The 17,449-nt window shown below is 32.6% G+C and overlaps 1 protein-coding gene across 5 annotated transcripts in view; it reads right to left on the reverse strand.

Annotated features, from left to right (window-relative positions):
- Nucleotides 1-17,449, reverse strand: part of LOC130891862 (peripheral plasma membrane protein CASK) — a 378,618-nt gene that overhangs the window by 341,923 nt on the left and 19,246 nt on the right. For 4 of the 5 annotated variants that reach the window (XM_057796917.1, XM_057796915.1, XM_057796916.1 and 1 more), the window contains exon 5: nucleotides 1,167-1,345. In XM_057796917.1, the coding sequence (XP_057652900.1) occupies nucleotides 1,167-1,345 (179 nt within the window). Of the gene's footprint in view, nucleotides 1-1,166; nucleotides 1,346-1,875; nucleotides 2,247-17,449 lie in introns of those variants that run through there. The other variant, XM_057796918.1, reaches the window with a different exon arrangement.

Raw genomic sequence — 17,449 nt, forward strand, 5'->3', positions numbered from 1 at the left:
GTATCTATTAATATATTCTGTCGTTTATGTGGCAAGCTGTTTATTCTTTATTATTACCTATTTATATTTTTTACGCCACCCGATTCGCCCGAACGCTCAGCACACTATTTTGGTATTGTTGTAATAATAAGAAAATAATATGCCGCCCGGGTGCCATAGACCCCTTGCACCCCTGGGACGCATTGGCCCTCTTATTTAGGAATATAAATCTCTCGATTATTTAAAGGATTTTCTTTTAGGTACCTCATTCGTAATAAATGTTCTGGACAGAATTTGTCTAGAGATCCAAAACTTACCCTAACGAATACAAGCGATTATTAGAGTTCGAGGAGAAATGGACGGGGATAACTAAAATAGTTAAAACAGTTACTAGGAACAAGCTTCATAAGAGCACCAGAAAATAAAACCAGAAAAACTCTCCTAGACAAAGAGCAGTGAGATTATAACAAAATCATGCATTGTAGAAAACGATGATGATTAAATTCTAAGTAGAAAAAAGTAATAGAACGAGCATATTAGTAGGATGCACGATCAAATGATAGAATTGCTCGCGACATCTCACCTTTACAACGTAAGAGTATAAGACGCCATCGAACATGACAATTTCACAGTGCCATAAGCAGAGTGGCGATGATAAAATAACAGTCGAATCGCCTAAACCAAAGCAGGAAGAAAAAAATTGGTCCAAAAAATATTTATCGTTCTTCTTCAATTAGTTAATGATAGATAGTATTAGTTTTAAGCATGGGAAATCAATATAAGTTGGTATTTTGGTAAACGAATGTTTTTGATAAGACTCCTTCGGAATTAGATTACTATCGCTACAAAACTCCCAAGTAGAGTGTGGAGGATTTATAAATAAATCGTTTTGGTGGGCAATGTATGTTTAATGATTTGGTAATATTAATAGTGAGACAGTCTTGGTCCGAAAACAAGTATAAAGACATTAGTTTATAGATCGCAAGGTATATGTTGCCTTATTTAACATTTGAACTGTCTAGTATACTGGAGCTCATTTGATAAAGATTAACGTCACAGATTTTATTGGAGTAGGAAAATTTACTTGATCGAATAAGTGTGTTTGTCCATTGTAGACTTTTAGTAAGTAGGTACTTCTCTAGTATTTTTTTAATATCACAATATATTAATATTTGTTTTAAACTTACCTCCGGATGCTACCAGATGCCGCTCCGGAAGCTGGATAGCTACACCAAATCCCCCAAGTTTTACTGGAGCAGAATTTTCTTTTGAAGCTAAAAGGATGCATTCCGGTTTAATATCCCTGTGGACAATATCGTTCTCGTGGCAATATCTCAATGCTTCTAAAATTTGTCTCATGTAATGACTGGAATAAAAGAAAATTAATAATCAATGTCATATTTTACGAATTAAAGTTATTTTTATGAAAAAATCATCTCGTTCTATTCATGTGCTAATTTTTCTTTTAAAAAACGGATGACTGACATTTTTTTGTTTAATTAAAATAGATGTCATGCCCCCCCTAAACCCTGATTAATATCCATTTCAGTATTGCTCATATTAGCATAGTTCAATTTTTAATAAATTACTTTGGTAGAATTGTCATTGTCTGTAGTCCTTAAACCCTTAGTACCTCTACCTTCAAATACCTAATAAGATGTAGTTTTGAGTTAGAATTGATAAACGTTATTATAATTATTTAACAAATCAAAATAGACTGAATAAAAACCGCATTATTTTCCCGTTATTCAACTGTAATGGAGAACTATCCTAGACAAAACAATAATATACAGTATACTGACTGACGTTGTGATATATGATTCAAAGTCGATGAGGAATTGAGGTTTAGAGTAAAAATTCGTTATTATGCTGTCAAAAACAACGTAATTAACTTACTAATGACACCCCCTTTGTCAAGACCCTGGATCCGCCCTTGATTGGTTCCGAGTTTTTATAGTTCTTGTAAAGAACGGGTCTTCATCAAACTTTCCTTGGATCAGAGCGCAGAATTCAAAACGAATATTGCAATCCCTTAGTAGTAACGTGTGTACAAATGGCGGTTTGTATGCATGATATTTATCACCTTTTAAAATATTTGCCGCTGTATCTTTATTTACTGAATTAGTTTGGATTGCATAGACCCTTTTTCTTATTGACTTTTTTGGGTCTTCTACGACAGAAAGCATCTCTTCAAATTTTTGTAACTGTTGAATGCCTAATGATTCTATGCGGATGTCTATTATTAAAAATATTTGCGGTATTTCTATGTGTTCTGTAAATGTCTTCCACAATTAACACAAGCTCTATTTTTTCTTCACGATTTAGTAAATTTGGCATTTTTATTGTAATTTTATAAACAACAATTCACTTTGACATTCACTGTCACATACTTCATATCAGCGTCAAATTTCATCCCGCCAGAATAATTGATACGGAATAATTAGTAAATAATCACAAAACCTGAATTTTCAAATAAACGGCTGAAATTGCATATTTGATTATAACTTTTAAATCACTTTACTTTATAAAATTTTCCTGAATTGTGCAAAATAAAGATACTCTTGCACAAAATTCAAATTTTTTGACAAACCTCGTATACTGCTTTAAAAAATCCATATCTGATGGTTGCATTTTAACTTTGGGACTATGCGAAACTTTTTTTCATAAAACCACTAATAAAAAAGTTTTCCATATGGTTCCAATTTAGTAGACACACTGTACGTGTTGAAGTGTTGAAAACCGTTTAATGTGACGAATGTTATTTTATTTTTTAAAGTCGTATTCTAAATACAAAAGTAGATATTTGATTTGCAAAAAAATATCTTTTTATTTGCATAAGCATAGAAAAAGGTATTTTTGTAAAAGAATAAAAAAATTCTATTTTATTTGTCTAGAAATACATGCAATAAATATTTTATTTTTGTCTTCACAATCTTTATGAGTTATTAAATTTCATATCAATCAAATTGTTTTATATTTACAATTTTATTCTGAAATGAGGACAATTTGAATCACTTACACAGCTTGCACTTCACTGATTTGAACATTTATTAAAAATTTATTTAATTTACAACAATAGTTTTCAACATATACAATTTTCCAGAATTTTCAAAATCCATAATGCTTTCACATCGATAGCTCTCCATCTGTTCTCTTGTTTTGTATTTTGCATATCAGACAATCCTTTTTTTTCACTTTTAGCAATTAATTATCTGTCCTTGTTGGGTTTAATTTTTAATATCATTCTTACTGCCATACTTCTATAATTTCTCGAATGTTTAGTTTTCACAGCGATTGATCTTTTCCACTTGATTTTTTTATTCCTTTTCAACGACATCGATTTTCATCGATTAAAAATATAATCAAATAGTTGAAAATCTCTGTTAGGTTTTGGCAATACTCGTACATTTGGAAACTATAAAAACACTTAATGTTTTGGCAGATGTACGTCTAATGTTTTTAAACAAAATAGTTATTTACGTTATAAGTTGGCAAGTGACTTAGTCGGTACGAGATAGATTTTTATGGACGAGGCGATGAAGGAGGTATAGGAAAGTTTACGAGGATGTATTGATATCTAGTTAGCCTAGACCAGTTCCATGTATAAACAAAATATTGCGTCACCATAGCAACGAACAATAACTTATTAGAAGTGTCAGTGTAAAGTTTGACGTCAAAAAAGTAAACCAGAGTAACGCAATAAATTAAAAGAAAAAAGATGTCCACGAAATTGTGAAAATCGAAAAATTGGAGAGTATCAAGCCATCATCAAGTACCTGTATTTAAGAGGGTTAAGAGGTAAGCAGATTTACGAAGATATGCTCAAAAACCTTGATGATCAATGTCCTTCGGATGCGACCATGAAAAATTGGACTGCAAGCTTCAAAAGAGGTAAATTTTCCATTGAATATGATGACCAATCAAGACGGCCAGTTTCTGTGTCAGTCCCCGAAAATTTCGATGCAGCTCATGACATGATTTTATCAGACCGTCGAATTGGGCTGAAACGGATATCTGAAGGACTGAATATTTCATATGAAAGCGTTCATCATATAGTTCACGTCAATTGGGATATGAGAAAAATTGCTGCAAAATGGATCCCCAAATGTTTGAATGTTGACCAACAGCGTGCAAGGGTAGAAGCATCGCTTTCGATCTGTGCTCGGTTTGAAAACGACTTCTTAAACCAAATTGTTACTATGGATGAGACTTGCGTACATTTCTACTACAGAAACAAAGCAACAATCGATGGAATGGCGACACTCTGATTCTTCAAGACCTAAGAAGTTTCGTTTCCGAAAATCTTGCTTCAGTTTTTTGGGATTGCCATGGAGTAATCATGATTGATTTTTTGGATAAGGGTAGAACAATAACTGGAGATTACTATTCGACATTACTGACCACTCTATGGGGAAAAATTAAAGAGAAAAGACGCGGAAAGCTATCCAAAGGTGTTTTGTTTTTGCAGGACAACCCCCTTGCATACAAATCTCATGTTGCCGTGCAAAAAATTTGTGATTTACGGTTTGAATTACTAAAACACCCCCCTTATTCACCAGATAATAAAAGCTGTGGAGGTCTGGTTTGCATATCAAGAAGAAACATTTTTTCAAAGGTCTAAAGACGTTGTAGGTTCGCTGAAATAAATGTAATCAATTAAGAGAAGAATATGTTGAGTAATAAAATATTTTTACATTAAAATTTTCTTTGATTCTATAGTAGGCTAAGAATTTTTCAATTTATCCTCGTAGAAAGAGGGTTAGTAGGGAGCCTCGTGGAACCCCAGTAAGGGGGGTAAATAGTTGATATAACAATAACTGACTTTGACACTAATAGGACGGTCAGTAAGTTATAAATATATAAGTTATGATTACATGAATTATAGCAGTCGGATAGTCAGTAGCTTCGTAACAAGTCCGTCGTGCCAGACCTGATCGAAAGCCTTCTAGATATCCATGAATATTGGTGATGGCGTTGTGACTAGAGTATATTTTGCTCGGTACAGAAGTCCAAGATTCCCTCTCTGATCAGAAGTTGGAATACTTTGCCCAGGACCCTGAGGAGCAATATGGGGCGATAAGATTCTAGCCTAATAGACGCTTTACCAGGTTTGGGAAGAACTGTGTTATCAGATTTTAACATTGAGGAAGCTACGAAAATGCCAAATTAGCGCTAAATATTGCTCCAAATACTCTGGTCTGCAGCTGCAATTAAGTCTACGAATTATGCATGAAACGTTATGTTGTATTAATAGCGAGCGATTTATAATTTTTTTAATAGAAAATCTACTCAGTCACTGATATATTGATTCTAAAGGATACTTTGTATTCTACTAGCGCTTAATCGTCATTTTCCTTATTTCACATCTTGGTACTTTCTTCTTATTGTTCACTATTCTTATTTCAACCAATTTCTGCTTATTTCTCTGGTGCCTTCAAAATTTTCTTCGATTTTTATATTTAGACTTACTTATTGAAACCATATTAGAAAAACCCAAAAAATTAAATTTTCATTTATTTTATTCCAATTCAAAGTATTGCATTTTACTAAATAAGAATAACTTTTCTTGAAAATTAGGAACGAGTTTTTATTACTCACAAAACTATTATTCATCAGAGACGCAGAGGTTCGTCGCATTAACTTCGACGGACCACAAATATTGAGTTTTATGTGTTGAAATATTATCGACAAAACTACCAGCGTTCAAAGATAGAAGAATTTTCAAAAGAGAATTATTAATCTGTGAAAATTTTATTACGTTGGATGTTTCCACATCAACTGCCATGGTTGTAAAACAAAATTGGCAAACTGGAGGAGATTTCTGCGGGAAAGTAAATTATCGAGGATAATTTTATTATAGGGAGCAACTGTAGTTAATTAATTTTGACATTGTTTTAAATAATGATCTTTTTTATTAGATTCATGCAACAATTTTGACGAACTTATTTTTTATTACTGTTAAATACGTAACACACTCAATAAGTCGTGTGAATGAGTAAGTAAGTAGGTAAAAACTTTTTCCCTCAAGAAAGCTTCAGTTTCGGCAATTGCTTCTTCATTTGAACTGAATTTCTTACCGATTAGCATTTTTTTAGATCAGCGAATAGCCAGTAGTCACTGGGGGTCGAATCTAGACTGTATGGTGGATGGGGAAACAATTCGAAGTGTGATTCGTTCAATTTAACCATCGTTGCTAACGACTTGTGAATCGGTGCATTGTCTTGATGAAACAGCGCATTGTTCTTCGACATATGACGCTTTTTTCCTTGATTTTTGCATTCAAACAATTCAAAAACTCTATGTAGTATTCGCTATTGATTGTCTCTCGTTTTTGGATATAGTCGATGAACAATATTCCTTGCGCATCCCAAAATACTGAAGCCAAAACCTTCCCAGCTAATTGTTGTGCCTTTGAACGCTTCGGACGTGGTTGCAGTCCACTCAGATGATAATCGTTTTGATTCCGTAGTAAAGTGATGGATCCATGTTTCATCCATTGTCATATATCCACCCAAAAAATTTGATTTATTACGTATAAACATGGTCAAACATTGCTCTGAATCATCAACATATTGATGTTTTTGATCGACAGTGAGTAAACGCATCACCCACTTTGAAAAAAACTTTCTCATGGTCAAATGTTCATGCATGCGTCAGCTGTCTGACGCAATTTCAATTTACGATTAGATATAACCAATTCGTGGACTTTTTTGATGTTTTTTGGAGTATCCACCTCAATTGGAAGACCAAAGCGTTCAGCGACCATGTTTAAATTCAGCAAACCAATAACAAATGGTTGTTTTCGATGGAGCAGAGAGAAGCTATTGCTGTGCAGTATTTTTTTCCTCGAGAAGCAATGATAAATTAACACATGAAATTGTTTTGAATCCATTGTATTGAAAATAACAAAAGTAGGTTCACTTAAATGGCTGTCACTTCTTTCTGACTAATCGATATGTCATGAAATTGATCTTTTGAAAGTTGGTACTTCATAAACGTCATATGGATTTTACGATGAAATCGACATCTGTGTGTCAGTCACACGACTTATTCAGTGATGTATTATTTAAATAAGAATAATTTTGAGTAAAATCTAGTACTTTTCTGAGTACTTTTCGGTGAGTTTCTTGTTATGTTTGTAAGGAATAATAAAAAATCGAAACTTTTTTATATTTATGTATTTATTCAACACCATAAAAATACACCTCTACAAACTAATAATAATCACAAATAAGATCATTCACCTAATAACTAAATGTCATCTATCTAATTAAAACTTTAATTTAAATAAGAAAAAACAGTTAAATCAACTATATTGAAGATGTAGTAGCTTTTCTTCCACAAATATGGCATCAAAACGTGACACTAAATCATAGTATTGGTCAGGCAATAAATTTGCAGCTCATTGTGGTGTTATAGGCCGAAAAAACAAACGGTTTAATGCTTTCTTATGAGCATGTTCCTCGGATGAAGTCCATTGCTTCGACTGTAGTCTTGATTCTGGTGCATAGTGATGTACTTTTCATCTACTGACATATCAAAAAAATCGCAAGGACATCCAATTTATCTAAACACAACGACATGGATGTTAATAATCATATCTCGAATAGTTACTGGAATGACTAGCGGGATTTTGGTACAATTGGACAAAGTTGAAAAAATATATTGTGAACATATATGTTTTAAAGTTAAACACCAAATATAAGGTCCACATTAGTAATGTTTCATCAAGGCGAGCATTCTCTCTCGTCCAACAGTACAATTTCACTTATATCTCTTACCCATGAAACGAAAAAGTCAAAACAGTGAAATGCAAAAGCGAACCCTCTCCGAAAAAGGTGCAACAGTAACAGTAGAGTATTGCACATCATTCCTTGATAAGATAAAGCAAGAAATTGCATAAAAGTTTTTGAAGAATAAAGTGCTTTTCCATTCACACTTCGGTGTACTTCGAGTTGGTTGGCCACTCAGCGAATTCACCAGATCTCGTCCCCAGTGACTTTTCCCTGTTTCTACGCCTTAATTTTCACTTGCAGAGGAGAGATTTTCATCAGATAAGGACGTTATCGGATAGGTAAACACCTATTATGAGGAGAAAGGTGGCAACTGTAATTTGTTGAAAAAAAAAAATATCTTGTTTCTTTATTAGGTCGGAAAATTTCCGGAGAACCCTCGTATTATCACAAAATACATAATTTTTCTCACAGAATTGTAAATCTCAACTAAAATAATTTACAATTTGTATAAGACTTGGGACCTAACCTAAGGGAGTTGGAAATTTTTAATTCTTTCGAAGAGAGTTTAGGGTTACTTGATTTTATCTTGAATCGTCTATATTTGTTACCTACAGAGGTTATGAACTTACTTGAATTTTGTTAATTAAAACGACGTAACAAATTTCAGACCAAAAATTGAAAAAAAATCAGGCAGAAAAACAAATATTCCATTTTTGTACAAAGAATGCTAAATATTTACTCCTAGATCATAAAAATTTGCTATCATTTATTTTGAAATAAACTATTCACTATTGTAACAAAAACACCTACGTAGTCATGAAATTTGATAACTACCTAAAATAATTTTAGAATATAATAGTAGGCAAAGTTAGATAGCTTACTGATAAATACCAGGTCAATAATTCATACTTCAATAAGAGATAAGTTTCATAAACAAAATGGATATTGAAAAGGATATTCATAACCTTAAACAAATATCTGAAGATTCTAAAAATTCAGTCACGCCTTGTGAAGAAAGAGGGGGAGAAACTTATCTTCAGTTAGTTTTCTCCACTGGATCAACTATGTTTGAATATTTAGTGTAACCTTCGTATTTTTTAAATTAATTAAAGCGAAAAAGTCACAAGTGATCAGACTATGTCTGTAAGTAAAATTTTTCTTTTTTTTTCGAATTTAATTTCAAACTGAAAGTAAGTTTTGTTCTACCACTTATAAACTCAAAAGATTCATTTATCCGTCTCCTAGTAACATGTTGTGGATATCTACTTTCTTAAAATGATTTCTTTATTTTTATCTATATTTCTTTATCTATTTTTTTATCTATATTTCTTTAATTTATTATTAGTTAGATGCCATTTATAATCAGTTTATTTTGTTTTTGCTCCTCAGGATTTATAAATGTCTCATTTTGTTTTCGATATTTTTCGAGTTACTTCTTGCTTCCTCTTCTTTTCCAATGTGTATGTTCAAATTCGTAGAATATGGGAAACTATTACCGGGTGTCTAGTAAAAATTGAGAATCAAATTCCCGTCTTTCTCCCGGTTTTTTCAGGTTGGTCGTCACATTTTCCCAGTTGAAATTTCGTAAATTTACTACACTCTCATTTTCATGAATATTCATTTTACAAAATACAAGAATAATAAAACAACCAAGTTATTTTTTTAATTTAACTAATTCTTGCTCTACTGCTGCAAGTTGTTTATGAAAGTCTTTAAAGATTTAGTTTTTCTGTCCGTGTTTCCAGTTTTCTTGTCTAAGTTTCCAGCAAATCTTGTAAATTCTCTATTTGCTGTCTTAATGCCGTGAGAAATTATTAGAAGTTTCACCACCTTTTTTAAACTTTTATTTTCGATAAATTCCATCCAAAAATCATCTAATCTATTACATCTACAATAGTTTTTGACCTTATTCAGAGTGATCTGATTCGTCAGAATATCTTTAAGAGCCCTGTCTGCTTTTTTCAATGTAGTAGCGTTGCATCTGTTTGTAATCCACAAAATGTCAAATGCTTTAGACATCAGTCGCACGGATTGTTCTTGATCGTTGCCAGTCCTATTGGTATTAAGGAAACTTACTACTTTAGTTAATTTGAATGCTAGTGGGCATTTTTTTAAAAATTTGGAAACCACATACATCGATGAGTTTCTTCTATCCTTGCGAAAGATCTACGTCGTTATCTTTGATAATGCATTTTTTCGAAGCCGCTCCTACAGCTTACCCTAAATCGATATCTTGCACTTTTTTGAAGTTGCCAAATAAACCATAAATTCCTGTTTTGGAAATGTCTATTTCATAAATTGGAGTGCTTTGAAGAATTTCGTCTGCAACGAACCGCATCATCAAGTTATTCAGAACCGAAGTTAGGTCTTCATGAAGAAATGATCTAACTTTAAAAAATGTATTTCTTTAGAGTGCCCTACTTATTATTCTTCTCTGTCAGATGTGAATCTGCTTTTTAATGTTCTGTTAATCGAGAAAAGCTCCCTTTATAAGCCACTAAAATCGTCATAGGTAAATTCATAATTTTTCCAAAAATTCCAATTTTTGAAGATAAATTGTAAGTCTAGGTGTGCAGATCAGTAGCTCGGGTAGTGTATGTAGGACATTTTTATCGTTTTGAGCAACTTTTTAAAAATTACTCCAAATTAAGTACGTGCTCAATTTTTTTTTAAATTCTTATTTCCTACTATTTTATTCAACTACTTTGTTAGCAGAAATAGTTATTTATGCAACTAGTGAGTAAAGTAATATTTTTTCACGAATAGAACGGTTTGACCGGCGTCAATTCCTACTAGTGAAAAAAGTTACTTTACTCACAAGTTTCATACAACAAATTTTTCTACGTCCGTAGAATTAAAAAAACTTTAAAAAAACTATTATCAATTTTTATTTTGTAATAGTAATATTAAAAGTACAACTGTAAGCATTATTAATTTGAAGTGAAGAAGAAGTTACATTACTATTGGTACTTGAATTGGCAACATTTAAGGAGTTCAAAGAAATAACATCGTCTATAGTTGCATTAGTACTCATTGGATTATTGGTAGGGTCGTGAACATTTACAATGTTTTTTGAAGTCGAACTAGTAGTTCCCGTTAAAGTTTTCACTACGGAATCCATTTCGTTTTTCACTGAGTCGTCTACGTAACCCTCCACAACTGTTGGATTTCCACCCACCGTGCTTCTTTAGTTGAATTATATCACCCCCGGAATCCACTAATAGAGACGCCGAAGAGCGTTGAGATGTATGTAGTGTAGTGTAGTTTTTTGAATTTTTGAACAGGTATTCATACCTACAACTTGGCTTTTACATTTTCCATCTCTATACTGCAAAAATGAATGATCTGTTTTGCCATTTGTGGGTCGTTGGTTTTCATATTTTTTTATAAATGTTTATCAGGTTCAATCTATTATCAGATATTTCATAGATAACAGTAAATCATTTGGGTCTATAAACAACTGATTTTTTTTTCAAATATGCAATGATTTTTTAGTATTTACTGATGTCTACGTCGTTATTTACCATCAGGATGCCTTTCAGTTTTGGAATAAGTCGACCAAAGTGTTGGAAGACTTCCACATTAGTTTCAAAGTAAGCTAGTAACACTCTTTCTGTGAAGCTTTTTATGCTTTTTTTAGTATGCCATTCCATAAAAGAATTATATTACTTTAAATACTGTTCCCTGGATTTCTCAGGGAGAAGATTCATAGTCGCTGCAGTTGCCGATTCAACATCTTCTGGTGTGCAGTTTAAACTTTCTTTACTATTACTCTCCATCACTAATAATAATACTACACTGATTTTAATTATACACAAAAAGGATTTTCTTGAACGAATATCAAGAAATAAAAGTGTGACAGTTTATCAGAGAAACTAATTGATATGAGAAAGAAAGCTTTCACTAAGCAACTATTTTGATAAAACAATTTTATAATTGCGATAAAAAATGACACGTTAAGGTACTTTTTTTAAGCAAAAGCGTGAAAAAATGAACCGCTACGGTATTTTTTTTCACGCTTGTTGTCTGATCAAGAAATAACACTCTTTATGAATGCAAATGAATGAAAAAAAAACGTGAATATTATAAGGGACGTACAAAAAATTGTTTACGTAATGTATTACTGAATTTACGAATACTTCATCATTTTATTACTCTCTCATAAAAAGGACCATATTTTACAATTTTACAATATTCCATATTTTTGAAACTCCTCATATACGACTGGAAAATTCTGATGGGTGGATATTAGGTTTCACATCAAGCATGAACTTTTTATTATCAAGAATTACTTTTTGCGTAATATCAATATTAAAAAAAAAAAGTTCTACATATATGACCCGCATAAACTTTTCTCAAATTATTTCCGTTTGTCTTGTTGTTCAGTTCTATTATTCACATAATTTGGAATAAAATATTGAAAGTTTATTCGCATTCTTCATAGACGGGGAGCTGGCTACAAAAAACAGGGTCGATAAGGTGCGCGCCATTTCATCATAGTACATCACCAAACGCCACTACTTAAGATCAGCACAGGTCGAATATGAAAATGCCAGCCGGTTTTCCCGAACGAAAAAATTGGCCGAAAAACCTCATAACGGGCGCACGTGAAACCTTTTGTAATGTGGGGTTTAAACCTCAAATAAGAGCGGAGTGATAGTGCAACAAGTTTTGCAGACCGGAAAACCCTCGTAAGAAGTGATCTTATGTACCGGAAAACTCATCTGAAAAACCTCATAACGTGCGCACGCGAAACTTTGTTATTAGGTTTTTGGGGTCTTAACTAAGAGCAGTGTGATAGCGCAAGAATTTTTGCAGGCTGGAAAACCTCCGAAAATAATTGAAGAAAATCGGCGTATATTTGAAATGCAAATTTTTTGTATTCGGCTTAATGGAAAATTATTTTTGATGTCTCCATTCAAAATATCTGTTTAAGCTACCTGAAATTTAAAAAAAAGTCATCAGGATACGATGAAAACTCGCCTGCAAAACTTAATAATTGGTATACGTGATAACGAATACTTAATATTTTGTGTTGGGTTGTTATCCACTAATCTGACAACATACAACATTAGAGACTCAAGTAAAACGACATATTTAATAAGTGGTAATAGGACAAAGTCGCCAGTTATTATTGGAGCAACATCATCTGTAGGTGGAAAAAGAATTGCAAAGTTTAGTGAAACAGAAACGATAGATATAACGCCCAAGCGAATGAATTTGTTGTAACATTTTCAGAAATGGATTTCGTTTTTCATGTTCATCAATAGGTTTGTTCTAACCAATCAAAAAATCGCCATTGATACGGTGACGACTCGTGTCGTGTTTCAACCGGGTAGTTACCGTTATACGAACGATCCTGTTTTGTTGTCCTTCTTCTTCTTCTTCTTACGTTAGGACTAGGTCCTGTATTTCCATTAAGGGTTTGCCAGGAGTAGTTGGAATGCTGAGGACTCGCTTTCATACCACCTTATAGGAGGTCGAGTTGTGTCTGGTTTCTTTTCCTTTACAATTTTTGCTTACCGTTCATTTGGCATTCTGTCAACATGGTCTCTCCATTCTCTTCTGCGGCTCCTTGCCCATCTTTACCACCCTTATTTCTTCATTTCTCTTCCGATCGAGTAACGTATGTCCTGTTATTGATCTCAGAGTTCGCATTTCTGTTGTTCTTAGGAGCCGTTTAGTGGTTGTGTTCTCCGCTCTAGTTTCTATTGCATATGTCATGACCGGCCTTACGTTACATTACGTTACGTTTTGTGGTCCAAACGACTTAAACAACGTTCGTAAACCGTTTCCCGGATAGTCTTCTCGATATAGTCGGAGAGCCGCAGCAGGTTTTCGGACTAATACTTGGTTCCTAGCAGGTACTGTTACCAAAACAATGCAAAGCCGAAGATTGCGCAGATAATATCATTTAACCGATCCAGAGTAGCAGGTTGGAAGCAAACTAATGTAAAAACATATGATTCGATTAGTTTGTGAAGAATTTAGAGAAAAATGTATAATTGTTAAAGATGTAATGTAAATCGAAAGATGAGCTTTTAGAAACTTTGATAAAACCATAGAAGTAAAAGAGGTAGTGATTGCGCATAAGTGAACTCATATGCGCGTGTAAGTGGAGCGTGTAGTACGGTAAGGGGTATAAATGCCATTCGTAAAGATTCTCCTCTCAAAGACATTAAATAAAAATATGGAATCGTAAAAATTGTAATTTATTTTAAATAAAAAACCTTTTAATAATTTAATATATTTATTTTCATCGATACATCAAAACATGTTTCATATTCTTTATATAATAAATAAACTTCATTGTACAATGCTAGCAATTATTTTATTATATAACTGTTTTGTTTTACTTCAAAATTAGTTTGTTTTGCAATAAAATGAAATCTAATATCTGTATATTTTTTCAGAAACTGTCTTTATTACATATGATTTATCTTAGGAAAGTTATTTTTATTTTATGAATTGGGAATAATATCAACAGAGTCAGATACAGAATTTTTGGTATACTCAAATCTTTTGATATTTCTCCTTTTATCATGTTATTAAATTAGTTATGGTTTATTTCATTGGAAAACAAGCCGTCAGTGCATTTATGATAATGAAAAAATATCAATATGAATTATTTTTTTGGACTTTTATCCATTTAATATTGATATTTGTTGAAAGAGAATATATTTTCCAGTCTAACGATGGATCACTACTAAACCATGGGACTAACTGGATTCTCGTTCTCCATTTGGTTCTACCTCTGAAAATGGACTATCTTTTGTTGATACCGAAGTCTGAAATTGAAAATTTACTCTTAAATCTTATTGTTATGAATTTCATATCAACTGTAGGTAGTAATTTCGTTGTAATTGAGCTTTAGATTAATTTACGCTGATCTTTAGAAGTATTAAAGAACAAGAGTCTTCAAAGTGTACAGAGCAGATAACAACTTCTTTAGTTGGACCTCAATCACCTCTTCCTGTAGCCTCAATCCCCAAAGCTTTGAAAACGATCCTATTTGGAAATATTTACAAACAAATATTAAAGCTAGGAGAGTGTTATGAATGTTCATATGTATGTTATTTTGGATTATTATGATTTCTTTGACGCCGTCTATCTAGGACACAAAAGTCCGAGTCACACTTGGTTTTATTTAAATTTGAGACTCGAATAATATTTGGAATCAAGATAAAAATAGTTCATTGCAATCACTAGCATTTATTCCATTAGAAGCATATTTCCAATATACTTACCTTATTAGACAATACTTTCATGAATCTACTCCAATTATTAGTATAGTAATTTCATGCAATCATAACAATAGTTATAAAGCATAAATTTGAAGTGAATTTTGTAAAGTAATTAAAAAAATTTAAAACTGGGAACTAGTAAAGGTTTAAACTGTACTGTTATATAAGATGGTATTGTTATTTGTCCCAGAAGATATTTTTTTACAAAATTCATCAAAGAAAATACGAAAAAATCGCAAATCACTAAACATATATACGATCATCAACGCAGTTAAAACTTTAATTAGAAATTGATCCCTGAACTGCGCTAACTATGGCGGTTTGTGACGTCAACACTCCTGTAGTATATTGAGTAACTTCTTAATAACTCAAGTATGAAATAATATATACATTAAGCTTGTTCTTGGTAGCTGCACTGGAACTGTACTGAACTGGACCAGTGCAGGGTAGTTATGAGGGTATAGAATTAGTTCGATTGAATGCAAAGAACGATATAGTGCAGAGAGCAATGAAGCATTTGTTGATTGTTGTATTTGAGGTTATTTGATGTGATTCAAGTCTTGTAGTATTAACAATAATGCACTGTCTTGCACTGCACTGGCTGAATTGACTCTAGATCCAGTGCATGCAGTACAGTGAACTGGGTGAACTAGTTATCTTGCACTGCACTGGCTGAATTGACTCTAGATCCAGTGCATGCAGTACAGTGAACTGGGTGAACTAGTTATCTTGCACTGCTACAAAGAACAGCGACACTAGCGCTGGTTCTGCTACAAAGAACGCTTTAGTGTACACTTTCTGAACTAGTTCTGCCAGTGCAGCTACCAAGAACAAATCTATTATAAACTTTATTTTTTTGCACTAACTGACAGGAGAGCGACAGACCAACAAAAAGACGCTTAGAAACACGAAAAAGTGACCAGATTCATACTAATGGTTTTATATTTTCGAGGTTGCTGAATTCGAATATGAAATTAGTTTTCAATTAAATTTGGGGGAACCTTATCGAAATATTTTCGATAAACATTGAGGCATCATTTTTTGCGTTCAAATCGCGAAAAATCAATATTTATGTACGAAAATTTAATAGCTTATTCTTCAACTATTTTGTAAAGAAACAGAATCTGCTGAAATTTCCAGAGCATTTTTTGGCCGAATGGGAAATTTTGGAAATTTTTTGCTTAGTATTATGACTTCGCACATTGAAATGAAAAAGTTGAGTGATACAGTTTTTAATTCTCCATCACAAGTTTTTCTTCTTTCTTTTTTCAAATTATTATAAATAATTTAATTATTTAAATCGTTATAAAATTATACCCTAGTGAGTAGCGGACAGAAATACCACGACTATGAATAAATTATTAAATAATAAATAATAAGAAGCAAGCGTAAAACATCAGAGAAGACTTACTAATTTAAAAGACTTTATTTTCTAAGGCGCGATGGAGATAGTCAGGAAATTCATATCAGTGTTATACGATCCAAAAAATGAAGCCAAAGCTGTCCAATTAGATGTCCAATTTAGCTAAATTCAAATATGTAAGTACTGACAAATTACCACCATGTAAGCCTGCCTTGCAAAAACACGTTTTGTTATGTCTTTGGCAAATCAATGACTGGAAGCAGGCCAATAGTTCATAAAAATATAAATTTTGTGTACAAAGCAGATGTAAATTCCGAAACATTCATCGGCCATTTCGAAACATCGAAATTTTTTTCTCATTACCCTTGTTTTTTGTAAATCAAACAAAGATAATAATGCTAATTAAAAAATTGCAAAACAATTTATTTAAAGTGTCGTTATCATTTCTTGGATCTGTTTTATTAGAACACGAATCTCTGCAATAACATAAATCACAACATTTCAAATCAGCCCAGGCAAGGGCATAATCAGTAGAATATAGAATTTTTTTGTGAGCAAGAACAACAAAAACAGCAAATACTCCATTGGTGAATTTCGATCGTAGTAAGCAGGAGAAATATTAACATTATTATCAACTTAGCATCCACAAGTCTTTACTTGTCTTATTAGCCTATTGGCCTGCTTCCACTCTTTGATTTGCCAAAGACAACACAAAACGTTTTTTGTCAAGGCAGGTTTGGATGTTCGTAATCTTATTTGAACATAGTTAAACTGTATCTTAAAAAATTAACATCTAATTGGACAGCTTTGGCTTCATTTTTCATTAAACTATGTACTTTTAGACTGAATAAGTACTAATCAAAACCTCATTAACCAGCAGACAAATTTATGAATTTATACCACTTAGCGGTAGTTCCAACCCCTGCGCGGTAAACGTCCAGGATGGATTCTTTGATTTTCTGTTTTGGGGTGTTAATTACTACAACTTCCGCTTTTTTTCTCGCAATTTCAGCTTAGTGTGATTTTGGTCTCCAGTAACTGGAATAGTAGAAACCCTCTGCCTCTGTTCAAATTCATTGTAATAGATTGTAATAATGAATTAGTCATTTTTTATGTATAATTATATA

Source organism: Diorhabda carinulata, chromosome 3 (assembly GCF_026250575.1).
Source record: "Diorhabda carinulata isolate Delta chromosome 3, icDioCari1.1, whole genome shotgun sequence".
Classification (NCBI taxonomy): Eukaryota; Metazoa; Arthropoda; class Insecta; order Coleoptera; family Chrysomelidae; genus Diorhabda; species Diorhabda carinulata.